This window comes from Canis lupus, chromosome 16 (genome assembly GCF_048164855.1).
Source record: "Canis lupus baileyi chromosome 16, mCanLup2.hap1, whole genome shotgun sequence".
NCBI lineage: Eukaryota > Metazoa > Chordata > Mammalia > Carnivora > Canidae > Canis > Canis lupus.
The window spans coordinates 23,835,568-23,857,875 of record NC_132853.1 but is presented as its reverse complement, the minus strand read 5'-3'; the positions used below and the strand labels follow the sequence as shown (position 1 = coordinate 23,857,875).

The window sequence follows — 22,308 nt, the reverse complement described above, 5'->3', positions numbered from 1 at the left end:
AGCGCTTCCCTATTCCACACTCCTTACAAACTGCTGGGAGTCATCAGGTTGCCCTTGCTTTGTCACGATGCTGCTTTATTTTTTTTACTTCAGTTGCCAGGAAGGTTGCAGCTTGCTTATTCATGGAATAATTTTCTAGATTTTTGGCCTATTTTGGCAAGAAGCCATAAATATAATGCCAGTGGCTACAACATGTTTATATAAATTATATTTTCTGGATCTTACCTGGTCTGTGGCAACGGTCTCCATCCAAATTCTACCTTGTTTCATACCATTTACTTTTATAAACATGCACCATTTAAATAGGAACATTAAAATGAAGTTAGTAGTTTTTTTTTTTTTTTGAAGTTAATAGTTTCTATGGGAACTCAGAGGCACCCATAAATGCTACAGGAGCACATGATGATCAAAAATCAATCAAAAGAACAAAACAATACATGATGGTGGAGGCTACGGCTTCTCCAGTATGAAAGGCAAACTGCAAGTCTTGTAGTCTTTGGATAAGAGTCCAGAAATAACCACTGTACTACAGTAAGAGAAACTTCATGACAGATGTTCTTGGTAAAAAAAACTTCCTGCAGAAATCTTGGCTGACACCACTACTGGGATATAAGTAAGCATTCTTAGTACTTAAGAAGCCTAACACCTTTCTAATCTAAATGCCAGAGTTTATTAGCTGGTCACAAAGGAAGGTGTGTGACCTAGAAAGTGTTAGGGGAATTTCTGTAGTGATCCCCAGGGCAGAGTAAGCATTGCAGATTTCTGTAAAGGTCCTATAATCTTTCCAAAGCTTGAGATTACGTGTCATTAAGTAAAAATAGAAGGCTTCTTTAAAGAAAAAACATGTACATGTGTACAAAACAGTCAATTTAAAATATGCAACCTATATAGTGTACTACCTCGTAGCCACAGGGGGAAATAAAGCATGGAGAGTAGCACACTCTGTGCCTCTTCTACCTCAAGCGCGTCCAGACAAAAATTACTCACAGCCATCGAATGTTTAAAAGCAAAATACAATACCGAAAGAGAAAAGTGCTTACTAATCACCACTCAGGCAGTGAGGTCGAAGCCGCCTGCACAATTGACAGGAAATAAGTAACCTTGGTTACTGTTTCCAAGGACACCGGACTCTTGGCTAATAAGAGCCGAGGTGAAGCTGAATGCAACATCAAGCTATTCGAATAAACTTGCATACATCAAGAAAACGCAGTATTATTCCCACACTCTTGGTGGTATGTGAGTGAACACTGCCACTACTCAACAGATATTAAAAGGAGGGGATATTTTTCATAGCCAGGGCTTTCTGTTGACGTCTGCTGTATTCTGCACCTCCCATGGAGTGACTAAGCCTCTCATACTTGTACTTGGGAAGGCCAGCAGCAGTTAGACTTACATTCTGGAATCTGGGAATGGAACCATTCTATAGTTAGCAGGTGAGCATACTTTTTAAAATGTCACTGACCCACGCCAGTGCGACAGAACAATAGTTCATACGGCATTTCCAAAAACTGCCTCCACATTGTAAATTCAAACCAGGAGACCTCACTGCAAGCAAAGGTAGCTCCTGTTACCGTGGTCTCTTGGGGAATTTACAAGATGGATGGGGAGCCTGCTGGAATCCTGGTGCCACGATGCACCAGGTGCTGCTCAGGCGGCAGCGGCACAGAGGGCTCAGGGAAGCCTGAGCAAGTGGCCCTGCTTGTGTTGTTACTAACACCCTGTGAGCCCAGAGCCGGGGGGGGGGGGGGGGGGACACGACGACGACGACGCCGACGACAAAGGCCCCGAGGGTAATCATGCAGACATTGGTGTTGGCTGCAGATGAATCGGGAGCAAAAGAGGCAGATTCATCTCACTTCTCTGCACTCGGGGCACAGCAAGGTAAAGCAGAGCCTCATCAAGAGCTGTTTAGTGAAAACATTCTATTCCTTTCTTGGAGAAGATGGAGGCTAAAAGGTGTAAGATGGAACAGAATAGAATCCCTTCAAGTTTTGTCCTGAGAAGGGAAAATAATTAGTTATGTAAAGCAGCAATTTTATAGACAAAACTAATTTGTTCAGTTTATAAATAAAAACAAACTCTAGGTCAGAGAGCCTAAGTCCTACCACATGAAACACAAGACTCAAAATCTTCATAAAGCACATGATTTACAATTCAGAGAAATGTAGGCCCCAGGTTGCCTGATTCTTCCCAGGACTTCATGGTCCTTAACCTTGGCTTTTGTTTTTCCTCCTGGTTTTATTCATTCAGTTTAAGTGGCAAAGAAAATTCCCTATACCAGATAGTGAGCATGAACCTTTTCCTTCTAGAATTCCATCTATTTTAGAGCAGTTTTCTGCCACTGCTTCTAAGCCACGTACCTCTACTGTAAATGTCCATCTCACTATGTGCCTAAGGAGGCCGGAAACTCCAGCTTCTAACCTGAACTTTCAGGTCTCTTGCATCAGATACCGTGGACTCGGGCAGCACTGGCCCCTCCACCATCATTCTTGGAGATCTGGACAAAGGCCACTGCCAAGCGGTTTCAATCGGCTGCCTTTCCAAATCTTGTCTGAACAAAAGTACCATGTTCCCAGTTTTCCATGGAGGCTCCTAAGGGGAAGGCTGTTCATCCTGACACACAAGGGTTTGGGCCTCTGTCAAGATGAACACTCCATCCACTGCAAAGGGCCCAGGCATGTTTTGAGGAAAAAGCCTTCTGAAGTGGATAGTATTAGAAATGAACCAAGGGTGAATTGATTCAGTTGTGCAGCTCCAGTTGGTAAATCTATCCTCACCTACCTGCCCTTGTCCCATGGAGAGGAGTAGAAGTTTCCCTATAAAAAGAATGTCCAGTTAATCACAATTTCCTATTTTTATTCATTTCTGACATCGACACAATAAATGTGGGTAAGTGCCCTCTACTTCACAGGACAACAGTGTTCTAGAAACAAGTAAGCACTGGCTCACAGCATGCTTGCCGATTCCAGTCCTACAACAGCACTTTATTTTTCTTCCAGCATCGACTCTTCACAGTTTCACTACTGCAGCAGCAAGTCATTCCTCAGATAAAATCGAGATCCGTATTTTCAAACATCTTAAGAGAACTAAGAGATAAGTTAGCAAACTTCTGGTGCCGCATGCATTCTGGGCAAGGCAACTTCACCTCCAACCCCCGAGACTGGCAGCAGGACCCCGGGGACAAAGGTCGTCTGTAGGGATGGCTGGGGACTCAGCAGTGGCTCTCTCCCTGCTCTGGGCTTGGGGAATCTTCGTGAAGCTTCACGGAGGTAAACAGGGCAGTCCCTGCATTCTGTCTACTGGTCCCTGTCAGCTCACGGGGTGTGATGGGAAAAACCACAACCCAGTGGGTACTTCATAGAGGAACTTCTCAGAGCAGGTCAGGCAGGATGAGGCCGGGAGGTTTGGGTTCAACACAGTTGATCCAGAAGTTGGCACAGCTGGCGTGATACTGGTGTCCCCCATAGGCCAGCTTGAAGCTGTCTGTTTCAGAGTTGAATGCCTGCCAGAAATAAGCAGATATGTGGGACACATCAGTCTGCTTCTGCACCACAGAGCTGGTCAGCAACCGGCACGTGCAACTCTCCGGGTCACAGAGGCTGAGGCCACACTGGCGCACACACAGAAGCTGAACAGGTAGCTACAAGAATTCAAGGGAGAAGGTCTTTTGATGCTAATTAAAGGTATAAAAAAAAATCCTTACCATTAAACCCAGTTTCGCAAAAGAAGGCCAAATCTTTCATAGAAAAGGCAGAAAAAAAAAAAAAAAAAAGGGCTGACAGAAGCTGGGTGGGGGTGGGGCTGGGTGGGGGAGAGAAGGTTGGCTGGGGGGTGTTCATCACACGGGGAACTAAAATAGCCAAGGGCCCTGGATGATTTTTAACCCTCACTGTGCCGGAGGAAGCCCTCCCCTAAGGCTGGCATTTAACTACACGTGCAATCCCTTACATTGCTGTGACTGCTTACATTCCTCTCATGGAAAAAAACAAAACATTAAAAACTCTCGGGGACTAATGCCACTGGGACCTAATAACTGAATCAACATAATTTAAAAATCCAAATAGGTACAGGGTTTATAAAAATAAAGCTATTAGGCACAGAAGAATGATTTCCAGACGACTCATGCTTATAGGTATGTCCCACACAGCCGGTCCTAACCTCAAGTCCTTGGGGGATGTTCTAAAGCACTACAAGTAAACAAACAAAACTCTAATATTTGTTTTTGTCTGATAACTGCCGAATTGTGATGCTCTTTGATATCATTCTCTGTCACAACTTCCAGTCTTCCAGAAGTTGCTCAATATGTTACCTTGTTCATCACAGAGAAAAATGCCTGCAACACCAGAAGCCAATTATGAGCTACAAGCGTGCAAACAAGACACAAGCAGACCCACACAGACGCACTAGTTGGTTAAATCAAACATTATGGGAACAGACATGACTCAGTAAAGGATTCACGATCAGAACACTTCAGGATGGCAGTGGATTTGCTTTCCACACTCAAAACTGAGATGGAGATGCTAAGATAATGTGTAACTGGTTCATACTTTTTTAGGATGTTCTTCTGCAGGCTTCTCTTCTTTCTGAAATAACGTTGAAACCATAAGGTCAACAAAATTCCCACAACAGGGCCTCATGCCTCCAAACAAAGCCTTAGAGGTTTGACCTCCTCTCTTTACCACCCCAGTGTGCACAGGGCGCTGTGGGCACAGCGCACACAGCATTCTGTCGGGAAGGGAAGAACTGCCCCCATTCACCCAATGACTCCCCCCACTGCCCTTTCATAAGAATCTAAGTGCTTTTGTGGTCAGATTCCAGGGCTTCATAAAAATCCCCGCTGTGGTCGCAGACCTTCCAGTGAAGTGGGCTAGAAACGGTTGTTCCCAGAGGTCATGTGAGGAAAGCACCTTGCCATCTGCAGGGGGAAGGGAAGGCGTATCACTTACCCGGCTTCTGGAGTCCACGTTTAAAAGGCACACCCCACAGGCCAGTTCCTGAGCATTTTTAATCCCAGGCCGTAGCATACAGGAGGAAAAATCCAGTGAATTTTCATCGGGCTATGAGGACAAGACAAATGGGTAAGGCCTCAGCAATTCCAAATGCTGCTGTCTGCATTTCCCTATCACTCATCTCCAATAGGTCTAGCAGAAATTAAGTAAACTCTGATACCATCAATACAATTATTCAATTTCCCATTTACTGAGTCCCCACTGTGTTCTAGGTGTTAGGGATGGTCGCATGAGCAAAAAAGGTCCCTGTCCTGGAGAATGCACAGTCTAGGGTGGGGGCCAGGTGGGCATCAAGCAGCACAGTGCCACAAAAGCCATCCTAGGGCACATGGGGTCAGAGGCACTTACTCCAACCCAAGGGAAAAAGAGCCTGATGGCAGAGGAGGTTTCCTGGCACTCAGAAACAGCTTGGCTGAGGTTTCCATAGGGATATGCGAAGTGAAGGGGAAGGGAAAGGTGAGGTAAGAGAGGGTATGGTATTTGTTCTTTGAAGATCAAGCAGCACAGGCAGAGGCCTCTAAGCAAATCGGCTATGGGAAGAAATCTAAGGGGTGGGAGCCAAGCTTATGAAAGGAGGTAGAAGATGGAATTGTAGCATGAAGGCCTTGAAGGAATAGAAGAGACCTTATCTTGGGAAGCCACTGAGGGTTCTAACGGGACGACAGGAGCAAGTCTGTATTCGGACAGTTCCCTCTGATGGCAGTGTAGGCAAAGAGCTGCAGATGGCAATCTCCAGGTATGGGCCTCAGTTACGACCTAAGTGATCCAGGAGACAGAGTGAAGAAAGTTCTAGGGAAGCAACAGTGGGGGACAGAGAGAAACGGTTGCCTGAAAAAGCTTGGGTGATGTGTGAGATGTGCAAGAAGGGGAGAGGCCTGTCTAGCCAACAGGATTCGCCATAATAAGGCATAGGACAGGAGACCCATGTTTAGGGCTGGGGATGAGAGCTCAGTTTGATATATGTAGAGTCGAAGCTACCTGTGGGATGGCCAAGTTCTGATGTTATATATGCAGGAAGATGAATACATAGCCTAGTGCTCAAGACTGTGAGATTCAGAAGTTATCAACTAGAGAGAATAAATCTCAATACAGCTATTTATCAGTCAAGCCCTTACTTGCTAGGCACCACACTAAGCTCTTCACATGTATTATCTAATTTCTTCCTAACAACAAATCTGTGAAATATGGAGTGTAGTCCAATGATTAACAGGACAGGTCCCAACTTTGGAAAGCTGTTAATTTCTTTTTTTTTTTAATAAAAAAATCCATTCATTCATTCATTCATTCATTGTAATATTTACACCCAACATGGAGCACGAATTCATGACCCCAAAATCAAGAGTCACATGCTCTACTGACTAAGTCAGCCAGGTGCCCCTGGAAAGCTCTTCACTACTTCTTTTTCTTCTTTTTTTAAGTCAGCTCTACGCTGCCCAGTGGGGCTTGAACTCACAACCCTGAGACCAAGATCTGAGCTGAAATCAAGAGTCAGTCTCTTGACTGATGGAGCCAACCAGGTACCCTGAAAATTCTTCATTTCTTAAAAGTTAAAATATGTATCTACTATATGATCTTATATGCATTTCTACACCTTGATATTTATCCAAGAGAAATGAAAACATGTTATCAAAAGTTTTGTACAAAAAGTGTTCATAGTAACTATTCACATTAGCCAAGCTGGAAATAGCATGTGTCTATAAATAAAAATTCACAGTATATCAATACAATGGAACAGTACTCACTGATAAAAGGGATCAAATTGATACACACAACAATGCAGATAAAATTTTAAAACATGCTAAGAAGCCAGACACAAGAACCTATATATACTATATAATTTTATATAAAGTTCTAGAACAACCATCTCTGTGGTGATAAAAGTCTATGGAAAATAGATCAGTGCTTATTTCTGGAATCAGACCATGGCAAAAAGGGAACTTTAAGAAGTGATGAAAACACTCCACATATTGATGGGGTGTGGGCTTACAAGGCTAAAGGGATTTGTCAAAACTGATTCAATTATATATTCAAGATCTGTGCATTTCACTATCTGTAAGTATAAAGCCAAAACAAAATGAGAAAAAAAAAAAAAAAAGGGATCCCTGGGTGGCGCAGCGGTTTGGCGCCTGCCTTTGGCCCAGGGAACGATCCTGGAGACCCGGGATCGAATCCCACATCGGGCTCCCGGTGCATGGAGCCTGCTTCTCCCTCTGCCTGTGTCTCTGCCTCTCTCTCTCTCTCTCTCTCTGTGACTATCATAAATAAATAAATACAGAAATAAATAAAAAAGATTTCAGAAGAGTTGTGTTCTTTTTTAAGATTTTATTTTTAAGTAATTTCTACATCCAAATCCAATGTGAGGCTTGAACTTACAACCCTGAGATCAATAGTGGCACACTCTACTGACTGAGCCAGCCAAGAACCCCAGAAGAATTATATTCTTAATACGAAGAAGTTTTAGATATACGTAAACCAATTAATTTTGCTTTTATGTGCCCTAGAGCAGAGATTTCTCAAATTTGGCACCACTGGCATTTTAAGTTGGGTAATTCTATGTTGTGGGGCCTGCCCTCTGCATTGGAGGAAGTTAAACAGAATCTTTGGCCAATTTGGGGGCAAAATCACCCCCCACTCCACCATTAAGAATGGATTTGCCAAAGGAAAAAAATGCAAACATATGTACAAGTATTTATACACATACAAACACATATGTACATGAGCTTATTATAAATTTTTGTTGATATAATTTATAAATAATAAGATATACGGGCAGCCCGGGTGGCTCAGCGGTTTAGTGCCGCCTTTAGCCCAGGGCATGATCCTGGAGACCCAGGATGGAGTTCCACATTTGGCTCCCTGCATGGAGCCTGCTTCTCCCTCTGCCTATGTCTCTGCCTCTCTCTCTCTGTCTCTCATGATTAATAAATAAAACTTAAAAAAAAAAAGATTTAATTGAGAGAGAATGTGTGTGTGCATGAAAGAGGAAGGGCAGAGGGAGAGGGAGAAGCAGACTTTTTGGTGAGCAGGGAGCCAAATGTAGTACTCGATCCCAGGACCCCAGGATCATGACCTGAGCCAAAGGCAGACACCCAACCAACTGGGCCACCCAGGCACCCTTCTTCACCCCTTTCTAATCTGAAATCATAAATTGTGTATTAGTTCCACAAACCTTTCTTAAACTAATCTGAGCTGAATCCATTCAGATCACACTGAGGGAAGTGTGATCCATTCAGATCACACTAAGCATCAGTTCTCAAACAAAGAAAAGGGGAGGCAGATGTTTCAAATGTGCATGAGGACTCTGACCATGAAGTGAACCTACACAGCTTTAACCAAGCCAGACAATAATTTTTCTTTTCTAGTGCAACCATGGCCAACTCTGGTCAAATCTAGAAGCAGGTTGTACTACAATTTGTTTGCTGCCCAAGTCTGTCATCTATAAAATGGTTAACAATTTCATTTGTCCTATATACCTTCCTCAGTTGCTGCTGGGACCCTGAGAGATATATAAAAAGTCTGCTGAAAATGGGACGCCTGGGTGGCTCAGCAGTTGAGCTTCTGCCTCTGGCTCAGGGTGTGATCCTGGAGGCCCTGGGATCGAGTCCCACATCGGGCTCCCTGTGAGGAGCCTGCTTCTCTCTCTGCCTCTACTCTGTGTCTCTCATGAATAAATAGTCTTTAAAAAGTTTGCTGAATTGATCTAAATGATTAAAATTATTTACTTTGACAAAATCTAACAAGCTTTTCAAAGAAGTTAAAAAATAGTAGCACTACTAACATCTATGTTATAGATATTTATTATGTTACTGAACAAGGACTATTTTGAGGAATAATTAGAATCTGGGAAAACCCAACTTTGAAATCAATCCAATTAAGAAAAGCTCTTTAATATCAAAGACCTTTATCAAAGGCCTAAGGAAAGCAAATGAAAAGGTCATATTGTAATCTCCTGTGAAAATCGTAAAGCTTTTCATAAATTATCTTGTGGTCAAATTCATCTTTCACATGATAAAATTAACCTTTATAAATAGACAACTATGAGCAGGGGTGTTGTAGTACATGGCAACAGTGTAATAGTCCATGGCCCTAATTCTGTAAGAAGTTATGCCCTCTACAGGCCATTTTAAATGGAACATCATCTACATTAATTGGCCAATGTTTCATGCATTTAGTAAAGATTTTAAAAAGTAGTTATAGGTACAAATGACCTACATACAGTGAGTCCCAAAGTCAGACTGGGACATATTATCCTGAGTCTTATAGCTAACAATAAATAGCTCAAATGGTATCCAAGAAAATCAGTACTAAGGAAGAAAACTTTGGTAGTAATCAGTGTTCTTTACAAACATCCTCATTATAATTCTTCCGGACAAATGGTAAGATGGGCATTTCCTATTCCCTTAAATTATGCACAGTCATGTAACATGCACCATCAACAGACTGTGATCATGAGTCACATGTGTTACTTCTGGGAGGAAGCCTCAAGCTCCATGTGCCGTTAGACACGTTCCCTTGACCCTTCCATGGTGATCAGCCATTCTCCAAGTGGTGGAGGCTTTGCCAACCTAGATCCCTGAGTGATGAGGACCTGTTCCCAGGGATCCTCCAACTTGAGATGAACCTGCAGCTCTGTTGTTTTACATCATCAGTAAGACGCTGGGGGGAGTTATTTGCACAGCATAAACCCAGCTAGTTAGCCTAGACTAATACAAAAAATGATCTAGACAAAGTTCCACAAGCAATTCTAGACCTTGGGTTTGAGTTACAATGTAACCATCTTTCTTTCTTTCTTTCTTTCTTTTTCTCTTTCTTTTCTTCTTTCTTTCTTGTCTTTTCTTTCTTTTTCTTTCTTCCTTCCTTCCTCCCTTTCCTTCCTTCCTTCTTTCTTCTTCCTTTCTTTTCTTTCTCTCTCTTCTCTCTCCTTCCTCCTTCCCTCCCTCCCTCTCTCTCTCTCTCTCTTTCTTTCTTTTTCTTTCTTTCCACACACACACAGAGGCAGAGACACAGGTAGAGGGAGAAGCAGGCTCCATGCAGGGAGCCTGATGTGGACATGATCCCGGGACTCCAGGATCACACCCTGGGCTGAAGGCAGGAGCTAAACCACTGAGCCACCCAGGCATCCCACGATGTAACCATCTTGATTCTTGGTTGCAATGTTTCATCTAATTTTTCCTATTGCTGCCATAACAAAATAGCAACAATTTAGTTGTTTAAAACAACATAAATTTATTCTCCTACAGCTCTTGAGGTCAGAATTCTAAAGTCCACACTGACAACACAGCAGTCTTTCTGGAAATTTTAGGGGAGAATCTGTTCCTTTACCTTGTCTACTTTCTAGAGATCACCTGTATATTCCTTGAATCATCCTAGTTTTTTTTTTTTAAGCTTTTATTTATTCATGAGAGATAGAGAGAGACAGAGAGAAAGAGAGGCAGAGACACAGACACAGGAGAAGCAGGCTCCATGCAGGGAGCCCGACGTGGGACTCGATCCTGGGTCTCCAGGAACGCCCTGGGCTTAAGGTAGCGCTAAACCGCTGAGCCACCAGGGCTGCCCTCATCCCAGCTTTTATCTTCAAAGCCAATAGCAGAGAATCTGCCAATCTTTCTCTTTGGTCTCATTGTTATATGGCTTTTTCTCACACTCACTCTTATGCCTGATAATCCAGGGCAAATTTCCCATTTAAAGATCCTTCACTTAACCTCTGTAAAGTCCCTCCTATCACATAAGGTAACAAATTCACAGGTTCCAGGGATTAGGGTATGGTCATCTTTGTGGAGGTGGGGGTGGCTCATTCCATCTATCTACCCTATCATCTTGTCAACTGAGGCTAGCCATGCAGAAACATAATGAAGATTCTCAGGGCACCTGGGTGGCTCAGTGGTTGAGTGTCTGCCTTTGGCTCAGGTTGTGATCCTGGGGTCAAGTCCTACACTGGGCTCCCCACAGGGAGCCTGCTTCTCTCTCTGCCTCTCCATGTCTTTCATGAATAAATAAAAAATCTTCTCTAAAACAATGTGCGTACTTGCACAAAAATGCTATCGTTATTAAAAATAAACTGATCTGATATACCACAGCAATAGGAAGTAAGTAGTCTGAAATTCACTGCTTATTTCCCATTGAAAGGAAGTACAAAAGAATTTGTACTATTCTTAGGATAAACAGTAGAATCCAAGCCCGTGTGATTTTCAACCGCCTAGAGGTTGAGACTAACAGTCCTATATCTCTTTTTGTAGATTTTATACAGCAGGAACGGATCTTCTTTGTTTTCCAGGGCTGAGTCTGTCTTTGTTCCAAACATTCATTGAGCTTCAACTCTTAGGTAACAATTCACTCATATCATTAAAATAGATGATTTTTACCTCTTGAGAAATAACCAGTTCCTTCAGTTTGTGCCCAGAGGAGCATATGCTTCTACCACAAGAGGGGGCTGTAGCCCATGCATGAAGGGCAGGCTGAAACTGCAGTAGAACTTCAGCTTCACTAAGCATCAGGGAGCCACAGCTGGAGTTCAGGGTTGTGTACTTTGCTTTCCTTACCCCACGCACCACTGCTGTGTGAGATACAGCACTAACATTCCAGGACTTTTTCACTGAAGAAAGGCAATGCAGCTGCTTTTTGATGGGAATAGTTTCGTGATATCTTCATGGAAGAAACAAGTCTTTATTTTAGCATCCTGGAAGCTGGGACCACACAGTGGACTTTTCAAACTCATGATCTCAAGGCTGGGAGATTGAGCCCCCTGTGGGGTTCCACACTCAAGGCAGAGTCTGCTTCCGACTCCTCCCTCTCCTTTTGTCCCCCTCCCACACTCATGCTCTCATACTTGCTGTATAAAATAAATTTTTCTAATTTTTGAAAAGATTTTATTTATGAGAGAGTGAAAGCACATGCACACAGTGGAGGAGGGAGAAAGAATATCGAGCAGACTCTCTGCACTCACAACCCTGAGATCATGACCTGAGTAGAAACCAAGAGTCAGATGCTTAATCCACTGCCCCACGCAGGCCCCCATAAACAAATCTTAAAAACAAAACAAGACAAAACTATGATGTGCATTTAAATCCCTGATTTGTCAGTTTCAGGCAAGGTTCATCTCTGAGCCTTAATTTCTTCAGCTGTAAAAATAGGATTATTTTACTGACCTTGAGGACTGTTACCAGGGTTAAATGAGAATAAATGTAAAGCATACAGCACAATGCTTGACAGGTTTTATTTTACACAATGCTAGGTGTAAAATAAACTACTCTATAATTGGAATCAAAGAGCCTGACTATGGCTATTTGGTTCATTAAGGAACTTTCAATTCTACCTAAAATGAAGCAATGGTATAGAGTCAAAAGTCTCCTATACAACCTCGGTCCTGTAATGATTTCTTTGCACTGAGCCTCCCATCCAGAGTCCCTGGAGTTTGCAGAGTTCTGTTCTAACGGAACTACATAGATGTTGGTTTGGGTTATTAACATTCACATCTTTTTTTTTTTTTTTTTTTTAGAGTAAAAGTTTCTCTGTGACAAGTCCTATCTTATACTTCCCTTGGAGAATATGTACTACTCTTCATGCAGTGGGCAATTCAAGTTAAGTTTTATAGACCAAAGACCTACAAGTTATCAAAAGGAAATGACATGGTATAATCAGGAATAATAACCAAGCAGAGGAGGATTATTTTTCTGTCTACAGCTTACTTGGTGAAAAAGGCACTTACAGCTGGAAATGCATGGATAATCACAGGAATGGGTACTCAGCAGTGCTCACGTACAATCTGCATGCATTTCTGCATTGTCTAGTTGCAGACTAATTGATTTCTATACTGTTTATCCCGTGTCTAAAAAAAATTGTCAGGTAACATCACTCATTAGACACAGATACTAGATGTGAAAGTTCTTCACTGGAGCTTGAAGGAGAAGGTATGAATGTCTGGCAACTCTTCCATTTCATCTCACTTGCTGCCACACTGAAGGGCTTAGAATCACCATATGTGAACAGGGCAACACTTCCAGGTTAGGGGGGTAACCAGACCCAACAGGCTTTCTTTGATATCACAAAAGCAAATTTTTTAAAAATATTTTATTTATTTATTCATGAGAGACACAGACACTCAACTGCTGAGCCACCCAGGGGCCCCACAAAAGCAAATTCTAGGGCAGCCCGGGTGACTCAGCAGTTTATATTTTTATATTTTTATTTTTATTTATTTATGATAGTTACACAGAGAGAGAGAGAGGCAGAGACACAGGCAGAGGGAGAAGCAGGCTCCATGTACCGGGAGCCTGACGTGGGATTCGATCCCGGGTCTCCAGGATCATGCCCTGGGCCAAAGGCAGGCGCCAAACCGCTGCGCCACCCAGGGATCCCTGCTTGAAGATTCTGTCCCTCTGCCCCTCCCTCCCTCAACTTGCACATGTGTGTGCTCTCTAAAATAAATAAATAAATCTTAAAACAAAAACAAACAAAAAGAGTTGCATGCTCTACCAACTGAACCAGAGAGGCACCTGCTATTGCTTCTTTAAAAAGGTCTGAACAAAATTAATCCTGGGTATAAAAAAAAAAAATCAGAATAGGGATTATAACCTCTGAGTGGGATGATGACAAAGAATTAGCATAAGGAAACCTTCTCGAATGATGGGATATCCTGTATCTTTATATGGGCATTGGTTATTTGGGGTGTGAATTTGTCAAAGCTTGTTCAATGGTTTAAGTAACACAATTTACTGAATGGTATAACAGATTTTTGTATTTTTCTAGAGGAAGGAGGGGCAGTCTAGAAGGCAAGCCTGTCTCATGAGCAACTGGGGGAGCTTGGAAGTCTGAGATGATATACAAGGATGAAAATGGCTTCAACCTCACCCAGTGACAGTAGCTACCTTAAGAAGTAAATACTTGGGATCCCTGGGTGGTGCAGAGGTTTGGCGCCTGCCTTTGGCCCAGGGCACGATCCTGGAGACCCGGGATCGAGTCCCACATTGGGCTCCCGGTGCATGGAGCCTGCTTCTCCCTCTGCCTGTGTCTCTACCTCTCTCTCTCTCTCTGTGACTATCATACATAAATTTTTAAAAATTAAAAAAAAAAAAAGTAAATACTTGATAGCTATCCAAGCCAGGATTCTCCTCAATTATCCTTTGCCCCAAATTGAAAAGGATTAACACATAGGAGCTTGGTTAATACACCTGGTCTTTCATGATAACTTTCCTTCAAAGAGCTCATGACAAAGAAAGATGCTTTGCTATTGCAGCCATCTTTTTCTACCAGCACCAGAAGAGAAGAGATGGGTAGGTGATTTGAAGGTTGTTTTTCTTTAAAGATTTTAATTATTTATTTAGAGAGCATACCTGCAAGCTAGAGGGGGGAATGGAGAGAGAGAATCTTAAGCAGGCTCCATGCCCAGCACAGAGCCCAACACAGGGCTTGATCTCATGATCCAGAGATCATGACCAGAGCTGAAACCGAGTCGACCCTCAAATGACTGGGCCACCGAGGTGCCCCTGATTTGAAGATTTGTATAGAAATCTAGTTTTCAAAGCATTAATTACATGAGAAACTGCCACCAAAACAAAAAATTTTACAATCTAAACGGAAAGGGGGAGGTTCTTAAGCTGCCCTCTAGTCCTGGGATACAAACAGGGGAAAAATGTACAGAAAATAGAGAACAAAAAAATGAATAAAATGTGGTCTTGGTCCTTGTCCTTAAGGAGTTCACAGACGGGGAAAAGTATATTGCTAAATACCCTTTTTAGGGTGATACCATTTTATACTTCTTAATAAATATAGTCCCCATTTTACCACATCAATACCATTAGGATTCCAATAAGCAAGCCAAACAAAAACTGGGTTTATTATTAAGTAAAAAATGAAATATTTTGCTCAGTGAAACCTATTGTTTTATTTGCTGAAAGAATGTTGAAGATAACGTAGGTTACATTAGTTTCCTCTTTATAAAGCCCATAAAAGAAATTCCTTCCGGTATCAGTATCAGGAATAAAATTATGCATCTCCTGAGTAGTGGGTTTATTTTATGTTATGAACACAGTGAATTGAGGAATTCATCATGTCTTGTTTATATCAATTCCTAGAAAGAGTAAAGTCAACTAACTGTACAGCTCAACACTAGCAAAAGGAAGCACTTCAAAAGCACATACTTTTGTATATTTAACTTCATTCCTGGCTTTATCTTATCTCCCTTCTTTTAACTCTGTTTCATTTTTCTTATCATTTAAAACATTTAAGCCAGTTATTAACATTATGAGGTATAAAAAAATGCATATCTATTTTGAAAAAAACTGGAAGGTTCAAGGTATATAACACAAAAAGTACAAAGTCCCATCAAACACTGTGTTAGGACACAGTCTGGCTGTTAAGGAGCAGACAACCTAGTGGGCAGGAAACAAGTAAACACACGATTGTCAACAAGTGTGGTAAGTGCTAAGACAGAGAAATGTGCTGATGTGCCGTGGACACACACAGGAAGGGCACTGAATTCACACTGAAGGGCTTACTGGAATGTCTTCTGGGGGAAGTGATGCAGAGTCCAGAGGAAAAAGCAGCCTAACAGAGAAAGAGAGGCAAAGGCAGGCAGCCCAATGGATGGAAAAGGCCTTATGTACTGAGCTAAGGAGTTGAAACTTGATCCTGAAGACTCTAGAGAGCCCACTGCAGGATTTTAAATGTGATTCAAATAACATGACCAGACTTACATTTCAGAAAGAACAGGCTGGTAGGGCATGCAGAGCAGATTGATAGGGGATAACGAAACGAACCAGCAACTCTAGCTATGAGGTCAGAAGTGATAAGGACCTGACTGATTTAATAACATTAAAAAAATGAGGTTCTCATTTTTATTATACTTTCTAGCTACTGTTAATATGTAAGAACGCTATGAATTTTTGCCGAACTCAATAAATTTAACCTCTTGAATTCAGATTTATGTATTTCATATCACCAAATAAGTATAATTTTATCTCTTCTTTTCAAATATTTATACTTCATTTCTTATTGTACTGGCCAGAACTGTGTTTTTTAAAAATAATTACCCAAACCATATGATTTTAGGTTATAAATTGAAAAATAGTCCAAGGGAACAAAATAGAGATTTTTGGAAATGATTTAAACTCTTTAAGAACTTAATATTACAAACCAGAAGCAACATAACAATGGTGGGAAGATGTGCTGTTTAAGGCATGTTGTTGGGAGAGGCGGCATCTGTCTGGCTACCAGCACTGCGCAGTAAGAACTGCTTCCTACAACCTGGCTGTGGTCCCACTCAGATGGGTCACACAGTTATATGCGAGGGAAAAAAGAAAGAAAGAAAATGGAATGGCATATTTATTCCAGCTGTGGAAGGAAGATAGATTTCTGACTATTGTGAAATAAAGGATATTATCAGAGACAAACTGAATAGGTATGAATATATAAAATAGTTTTGCTCAATGAAATGGAAAACGAAGGGAAAAGAAGATGAAGAAAAGAACAGATATAAGCTTACCAGTCTATGTTTGTTTGTGTATATATATAAATCTATTACAAATATGAAATATGTAAGGTCAATAACCATATTTCATTGAATAGATGGTCAAATGGTCAAAACAGATAATCAATTTACACATAAAGGAAATAGAGTAAATTATCATTTGGAATACTGCATAGCCTCTACAAAATGAATGAAATATAAAAACACCTTGAGCAGGGAGCCTGGCTGGCTCAGTCCATAGAGTACGTGATTCTTGAACACTTTAAGGGACTCCCTACACACTTGCAAAATGAAGAAGCGGACAAAGAAAGCTAGAACACAGTGTAAAAAAAGTACACTTACATATTGTTGGAAGCACTGCCAACTGGCCCAGGCTCTCTGGAAAGCCATATACTAAAAGTAACAATAGCTATATATGAACACATGCACGTACATGTGCAAACACACGTTTTGACTTTTTATTCCACTTGGATGAACTATAGCCCTGAGAGGACAAACAGTCATTTGTTTAATGATATTCAGAGTAGAACTACTCATAACAGGAAGAAATGGAAATAATTCAAGCACCTAGAAAAGTAAAAAGACTAAATGAACCACAGGACAGCAGCGAGATGTTGCACAGCTTTTTAAAAGAACACACACACAAAAATAAAATAAATAAAATAAAATAAATAAAATAAAATAAAATAAAAATAAAAGGACACACACACAAATGAATGAATGAATGAATGAATGAGGACACACATGGTGCTCGCTTTGGCAGCACATATACTAAAAGGACACACATGGGACCAGAAGGAACTGGAAGAGCAAACAGAGGAACTCACACTGATGCTCTGCAAAATGTGTGTATATGTATGTGACTTAAGAAGGATGCAGACAGGGCGGGCGCCTGGCTGGCTCTGGCGGAAGAGCATGCGATACCTGATCTCAGGGCTGTGAGTCTGAGCCCCAAGTTGGGTGTGGAGATGACTTAAATCAATAAAATTTTTTAAAAAGAAGAAAGATGTTGACAGAGTAGATACTTTCCCCATACTCTTAGTTTATGTGGGCACCACAGGCCTGCGGGCTAATGGAGAAGCCAAGCTGGTGCTATTCAGCTAATTGTACAATTATCTCCTTCCTTCAACGTAACACAATCCAGTGGGCACCTCACCTTCAATCTTCAGTAAGCGCCACCACAGGAACGTACACTTCGCTTTACCTCTGAGGATCCTGGGAGGAAAACCAAGTGAATATCTAATGGGCTTACCGTGAGCGTGGCCAGGGACATGAAGCCAATGAGGTTATTCCATACTTTATCAATGTCCTTCAGCAGCTGCTGGAGTTTCTCGCTGCACACTGCAGTGGCTTTTATCCCCAGCTCCACACGCTTGGTCACCCTGTACACCTCAACAACACCTACAGGGTGAGAGAGTAGAGTGAGGGATGGAAATGCAGAGAGAGATGGGCAGCATAGGGCAGGACTATTGTTTGCTGGTATCTTAGCTGGAAACATGGACTGTGTCTGCACAAACTAAACATTACTCCTTGGGACCCATCTACACGGTGCTGCAATATAGCTTACTGATAAGAGCACAGACCACAGCTATACTACCTGGGTTCAAATCTCAGCTCTGCCACTTACTAGCTGTGTAACCCTGGACATAACTTCTCTGGACCTCACTTTCTTTATCTGTAAAATGGGGGTAATAAAGGCACCTTGCCAAAGAGGATTAAATGGGTTAAGACTGTAAAAGGCTTAGAACAGTGCCCAAAGAACAAAAGACACCATGTAAATATTAACTAATTTTTTTTCCTGGCTTTTTAAATTTTTTAAAATTATTTTTTAAAGATTTATTTATTCATGAGAGACACAGAGAGAGAGAGAAAGAGAGAGAGAGGCAGAGACACAGGCAGAAGGAGAAGCAGGCTCCATGCAGGGAGTCTGATGTGGGACTCGATCCTGGGACCCAAGGATTATGCCCCCGGCCGAAGGCAGGCACCAAACCACTGAGCCACCCAGGGATCTCCGTCCTGGCTTCTTTTTATTTATATATATATATATATATATTTTTTTATATTTATTTATTTATTTATGATAGACATAGAGAGAGAGAGAGGCAGAGACACAGGAGGAGGGAGAAGCAGGCTCTATACCGGGAGCCCGACGTGAGACTCGATCCCGGGACTCCAGGATCGCGTCCTGGGCCAAAGGCAGGCGCCAAACCACTGAGCCACCCAGGGATCCCCCTGGCTTCTCCCCACCCCCCCCCCCCCCGTTTCTTTTTAAATCCATCTGTTTAAGTTTGGGAAATCCCATCAAACTGGGTGAAAATGGGAACATCAAAAGCCTAAAAGAATCTGAATGTCAATATCATCACAAAGTAACTAAGAAGTATCTCAGTTTTCTAATGCACAATGATTTACAAACTCTGTGGCTTCATGCATCTTTTATATATACTTAACAGAACACAGGATGGTTCTTCTCCTGTGGTTTCTGAATTGTGGCTGAATTCTTCAAGCCAGGATGAGAGGTGCCAAGTATCTTCACTTTCTTTTTTTTTTTTTTAAAGATTTTATTTATTTATTCATGAGAAACACACACACACACAGAGGCAGAGACATAGGCAGAGGGAGAAGCAGGCTCCATTCAGGGAGCCCAATGTAGGACTCGATCCTGGGTCTCCAGGACCATGCCCTGGGTCGGAGGTGGCGCTAAACTGCTGAGCCACCCGGGCTGCCCAGTATCTTCACTTTCTAAGGACAGCCACCAGACACATCCCCAACCTTCCCCTGAGCCTCTAGAGGAGAAGACTGGAGGAATTCCAGGGGTCTTCAGCATGGGACATCACCAGCTGGGAAACAACACCAGGCTTTTCCTCTTCTGTCCCCAGAGGGAGGCCAGGAATTACTGTCTACCCTGAGCCAAGTGAGGGGGCTCTAAGACAGTCTTTCAAATATAGGAAGAAATCTAGAGAAGGACAGACAGGCGCCCTCCTAGCTGGTCTGTTTGAGCAGTAGGACTGTGCCTGTCTGAGCAGGAGAGAGGAGCTAGAGAGGTGACAGAAATGAAGGAGAGACCGCATTCCTTCACTATCCACTCATCAGGTGAATGTCTGAGTGACTTTCATGTGCCAGGCACTAGTCTGGGTGGTAGAGACATAGCGGAGAACAAAAAAGACCAAATCACTCCCTTCTTGGAGGTTCATTCCAGGGGAGGGAAGCAGATCATAAGCAAGAATAGGTAAAATACACAAGTTATTGAAGGTGACAGAGCAAAGGATAGCTCAAGCAGGGAAAGGGACAGGGAGTGCCCGGGTGGGGTGAGGGGACACAGTTTTGGGAAAAGGAGGCCAAGAAGATCTCACTCAGCAGATGACACCTGAGCAGAGATCTGAAGATGATTAGGGCCCAGTGCATGGGGCTCTGGCCACGGGCCACGTGTAAACTTCTGGAGGAGAGGAGCACTGGATTGTATGGAGACTGGGACGTTTAACAGCTGAAGATGGTCAGGAAGGTAAGGAATTTATGATGTGATTAAGCGGTAAAGACGAAGAATCGACAGAGCATGAACAAGGTAAGGCATTAACTGGAGACCCAAGAATTTCGCTGAGATCAAGAGTCAGATGTGTAAACAACTGAGCCACCCTGATGCCCCCACCAGGATTTCATTTTTTTTTAAATATCTTATTTATTTATTCATGAGAGACACAGAGAGAGGCAGAGACATAAGCAGAGGGAGAAGGCGGCTCCCTGGGGGAGCCCGATGCAGGACTCCATCCCAGGACTCTGGGATCACGACCTGAGCGGAATGCAGACTCTCAACCACTGAGCAACCCAGGTGCCCCACAAGGATTTCATTCTAATGCCTCATCTAGTTCAGGTTCTTTGATAGACCAGTAACACAGACACAATTTTACATTGTTGCTAGTATGCATAGAAGGATGGAGAAACTCTACCACAGATACCTTAGGTCAAATAGCTGTTTCTGTCTGTGACTTAGGCATCTTACCTATAAATGCAGATGCTACTTAGTGAAGTCATACATAGCTTGAAAGATCTAGATTAAAATACTCAACATAAGGGAAAACTAAAAATACTATGAAGTGTCACGATTTTGAATAAGTAAAACACCAAAGAACATACCCAATAAATATTCCATGCCTTGAGCTGACTGAATTACTTCTGTGCACACAGAACTACTACTGATTCCGTTTAACGTATCATTTGCCTTCTTAATGACCTAAGAGAAATGAAATCAAATCACCTTATACAATCGAGAAAAGTCCTTGCAAATCAATTTCCTACTTGTAGAAAACCCAAGGGAGAAGCCAGGGGGTGTGAAAGAGCATGACAGACTGATATACATAGACGACTGTGCTGACATGAATCTGTGAACTTAATTTTAACTTTGAAGAAACAATCCTCCACTTCTTTGGATAAGATAGAGGTTCTTTAGTTTAAATGTTATTTTAATTTAGGCAACGTTAATGATATCATCTTATTTTTTCAACACAGTGACAAGTGAGGGCACAAGTGACCAATGAGCTAGTGTTTGCTATCATAAATGTGAAAGAAGCCTCCCTTAAGATGTAGGACTTTCCATAGAGCTTCCCTTTGCATGAGGCCATCGAGGGAGGGCTCTCCTCAGTTTCCTCTGTCCATTCGAATGAACCAAAAAGAAGGCAAAATGGCACAAGACAGCACTTACATACATGTGAGTACCACAAAAGTAACATACTTACATCTAGAGCACTCCCCAGGCACCTCTGCCATTCATATGCATATCTCTCATTCTCCTGTGAAATTTAAAACAAGAACTGGGTTGAACAAGGAAGGCTGGAATCCTCAATGATTTCTGGCAATTTAAAGAGCATTGGAAGACGTTCCTTTTTATTCAAACCACTCTACTTCAATCGTGGGTTATCTTTTGAAACCACTAATGACTACTGAAAATTACTAATATGTGTAACTTGTGAGCACAGGGTTTGTGAATCTGAGGGGGAAACGTTTGGAAGCAGCTTCCCTTTGTAAATGTTGCCTTGTTTGTTCTAGTAATAGTGTAAACTTCTTCAAAGGAACTCACCACGCAGATGTTTGGTATAAGAGCTAACACTAAGCCACCGGCTTCCCCCTTCCCACCGCCAGGACACTGCGTGCTTATGAATGACAAGGAGGGGCAAGGAGAAGCATTCAGGCACTGGCTGTAGGGAGCATGGGACTAAGATGCAGCAAATAAAGATCCAGAACACACTCCCCACCCAGAACCCTATTTTGATGTTTTAACACTCGCTAAGTCTAAAGCTATAAAGTCTAAGTGCTCTATGAAAAATTCCTTCAAACACTTCCCTTCTTGTGAGGTCTCATGAATACTTTCAATTTTAGGGTCACTGACAACTTTCAGCAGATGTCCCATCTGAGAAGTGTTTTCATCCAGGGCTAATGTTGCCATTCTCTCCTTTTAATTAAATATTTTATGTTTGGTTCCTTGTGACTTTCTGCTCTCGCTTCCCCATAAGCATTTTTTTCTGGAGGCTCTCAGTGCCCTGTTCATCTTTTACCGAACCCCTGCCCTGTAAATAACTTGCTTACTCACCTCCACCTCTCCGGTCAGATCTTTGTACTTGTCACGAATGACAGGCAGAGCTGGCTTCTCACTCAGAGTGTTGGACCGGTCTCTGAAAGGCTGCTCCAAAGCCGGGGAAGGAGAAGAACGGCTTATTTCTTTATCACCAAGGCTCAAACTCCTTTTGTGTGATCCTAGAGAAGTGGATGGCACAGTCAAAGTTCTCATTACTCGGCTTAATTCAAGCCGAGGCTTTTCTTTGCTAACATGACCCTCTTCTTTAGATG

The 22,308-nt window shown here is 42.3% G+C and overlaps 1 protein-coding gene and 1 long non-coding RNA gene across 12 annotated transcripts in view; one reads left to right on the top strand and one right to left on the bottom strand.

Annotated features, from left to right (window-relative positions):
* Positions 1-2,835: 2,835 nt before the first annotated feature.
* Positions 2,836-22,308, bottom strand: part of SYNRG (synergin gamma) — an 84,465-nt gene continuing 64,992 nt past the window's right edge. For 8 of the 11 annotated variants that reach the window (XM_072779581.1, XM_072779583.1, XM_072779584.1 and 5 more), the window contains 7 exons: positions 22,052-22,215; positions 21,201-21,254; positions 20,602-20,698; positions 17,726-17,874; positions 4,947-5,057; positions 4,548-4,583; positions 2,836-3,502 (listed from right to left, as the gene is read on the bottom strand). In XM_072779581.1, coding sequence (XP_072635682.1) covers positions 3,371-3,502; positions 4,548-4,583; positions 4,947-5,057; positions 17,726-17,874; positions 20,602-20,698; positions 21,201-21,254; positions 22,052-22,215 — 743 coding nt within the window. In that variant the 3' untranslated portion in view covers positions 2,836-3,370. The remainder of the gene's footprint in view (positions 3,503-4,547; positions 4,584-4,946; positions 5,058-17,725; positions 17,875-20,601; positions 20,699-21,200; positions 21,255-22,051; positions 22,216-22,308) is intronic. The other 3 variants (XM_072779582.1, XM_072779590.1, XM_072779591.1) reach the window with 1 other exon arrangement.
* Positions 3,487-13,165, top strand: LOC140606346 (uncharacterized). Its single transcript, XR_012008680.1, has 5 exons — positions 3,487-3,636; positions 4,812-5,078; positions 6,428-6,526; positions 11,246-11,331; positions 12,505-13,165. It is a non-coding gene; the product is annotated as an uncharacterized lncRNA (long non-coding RNA).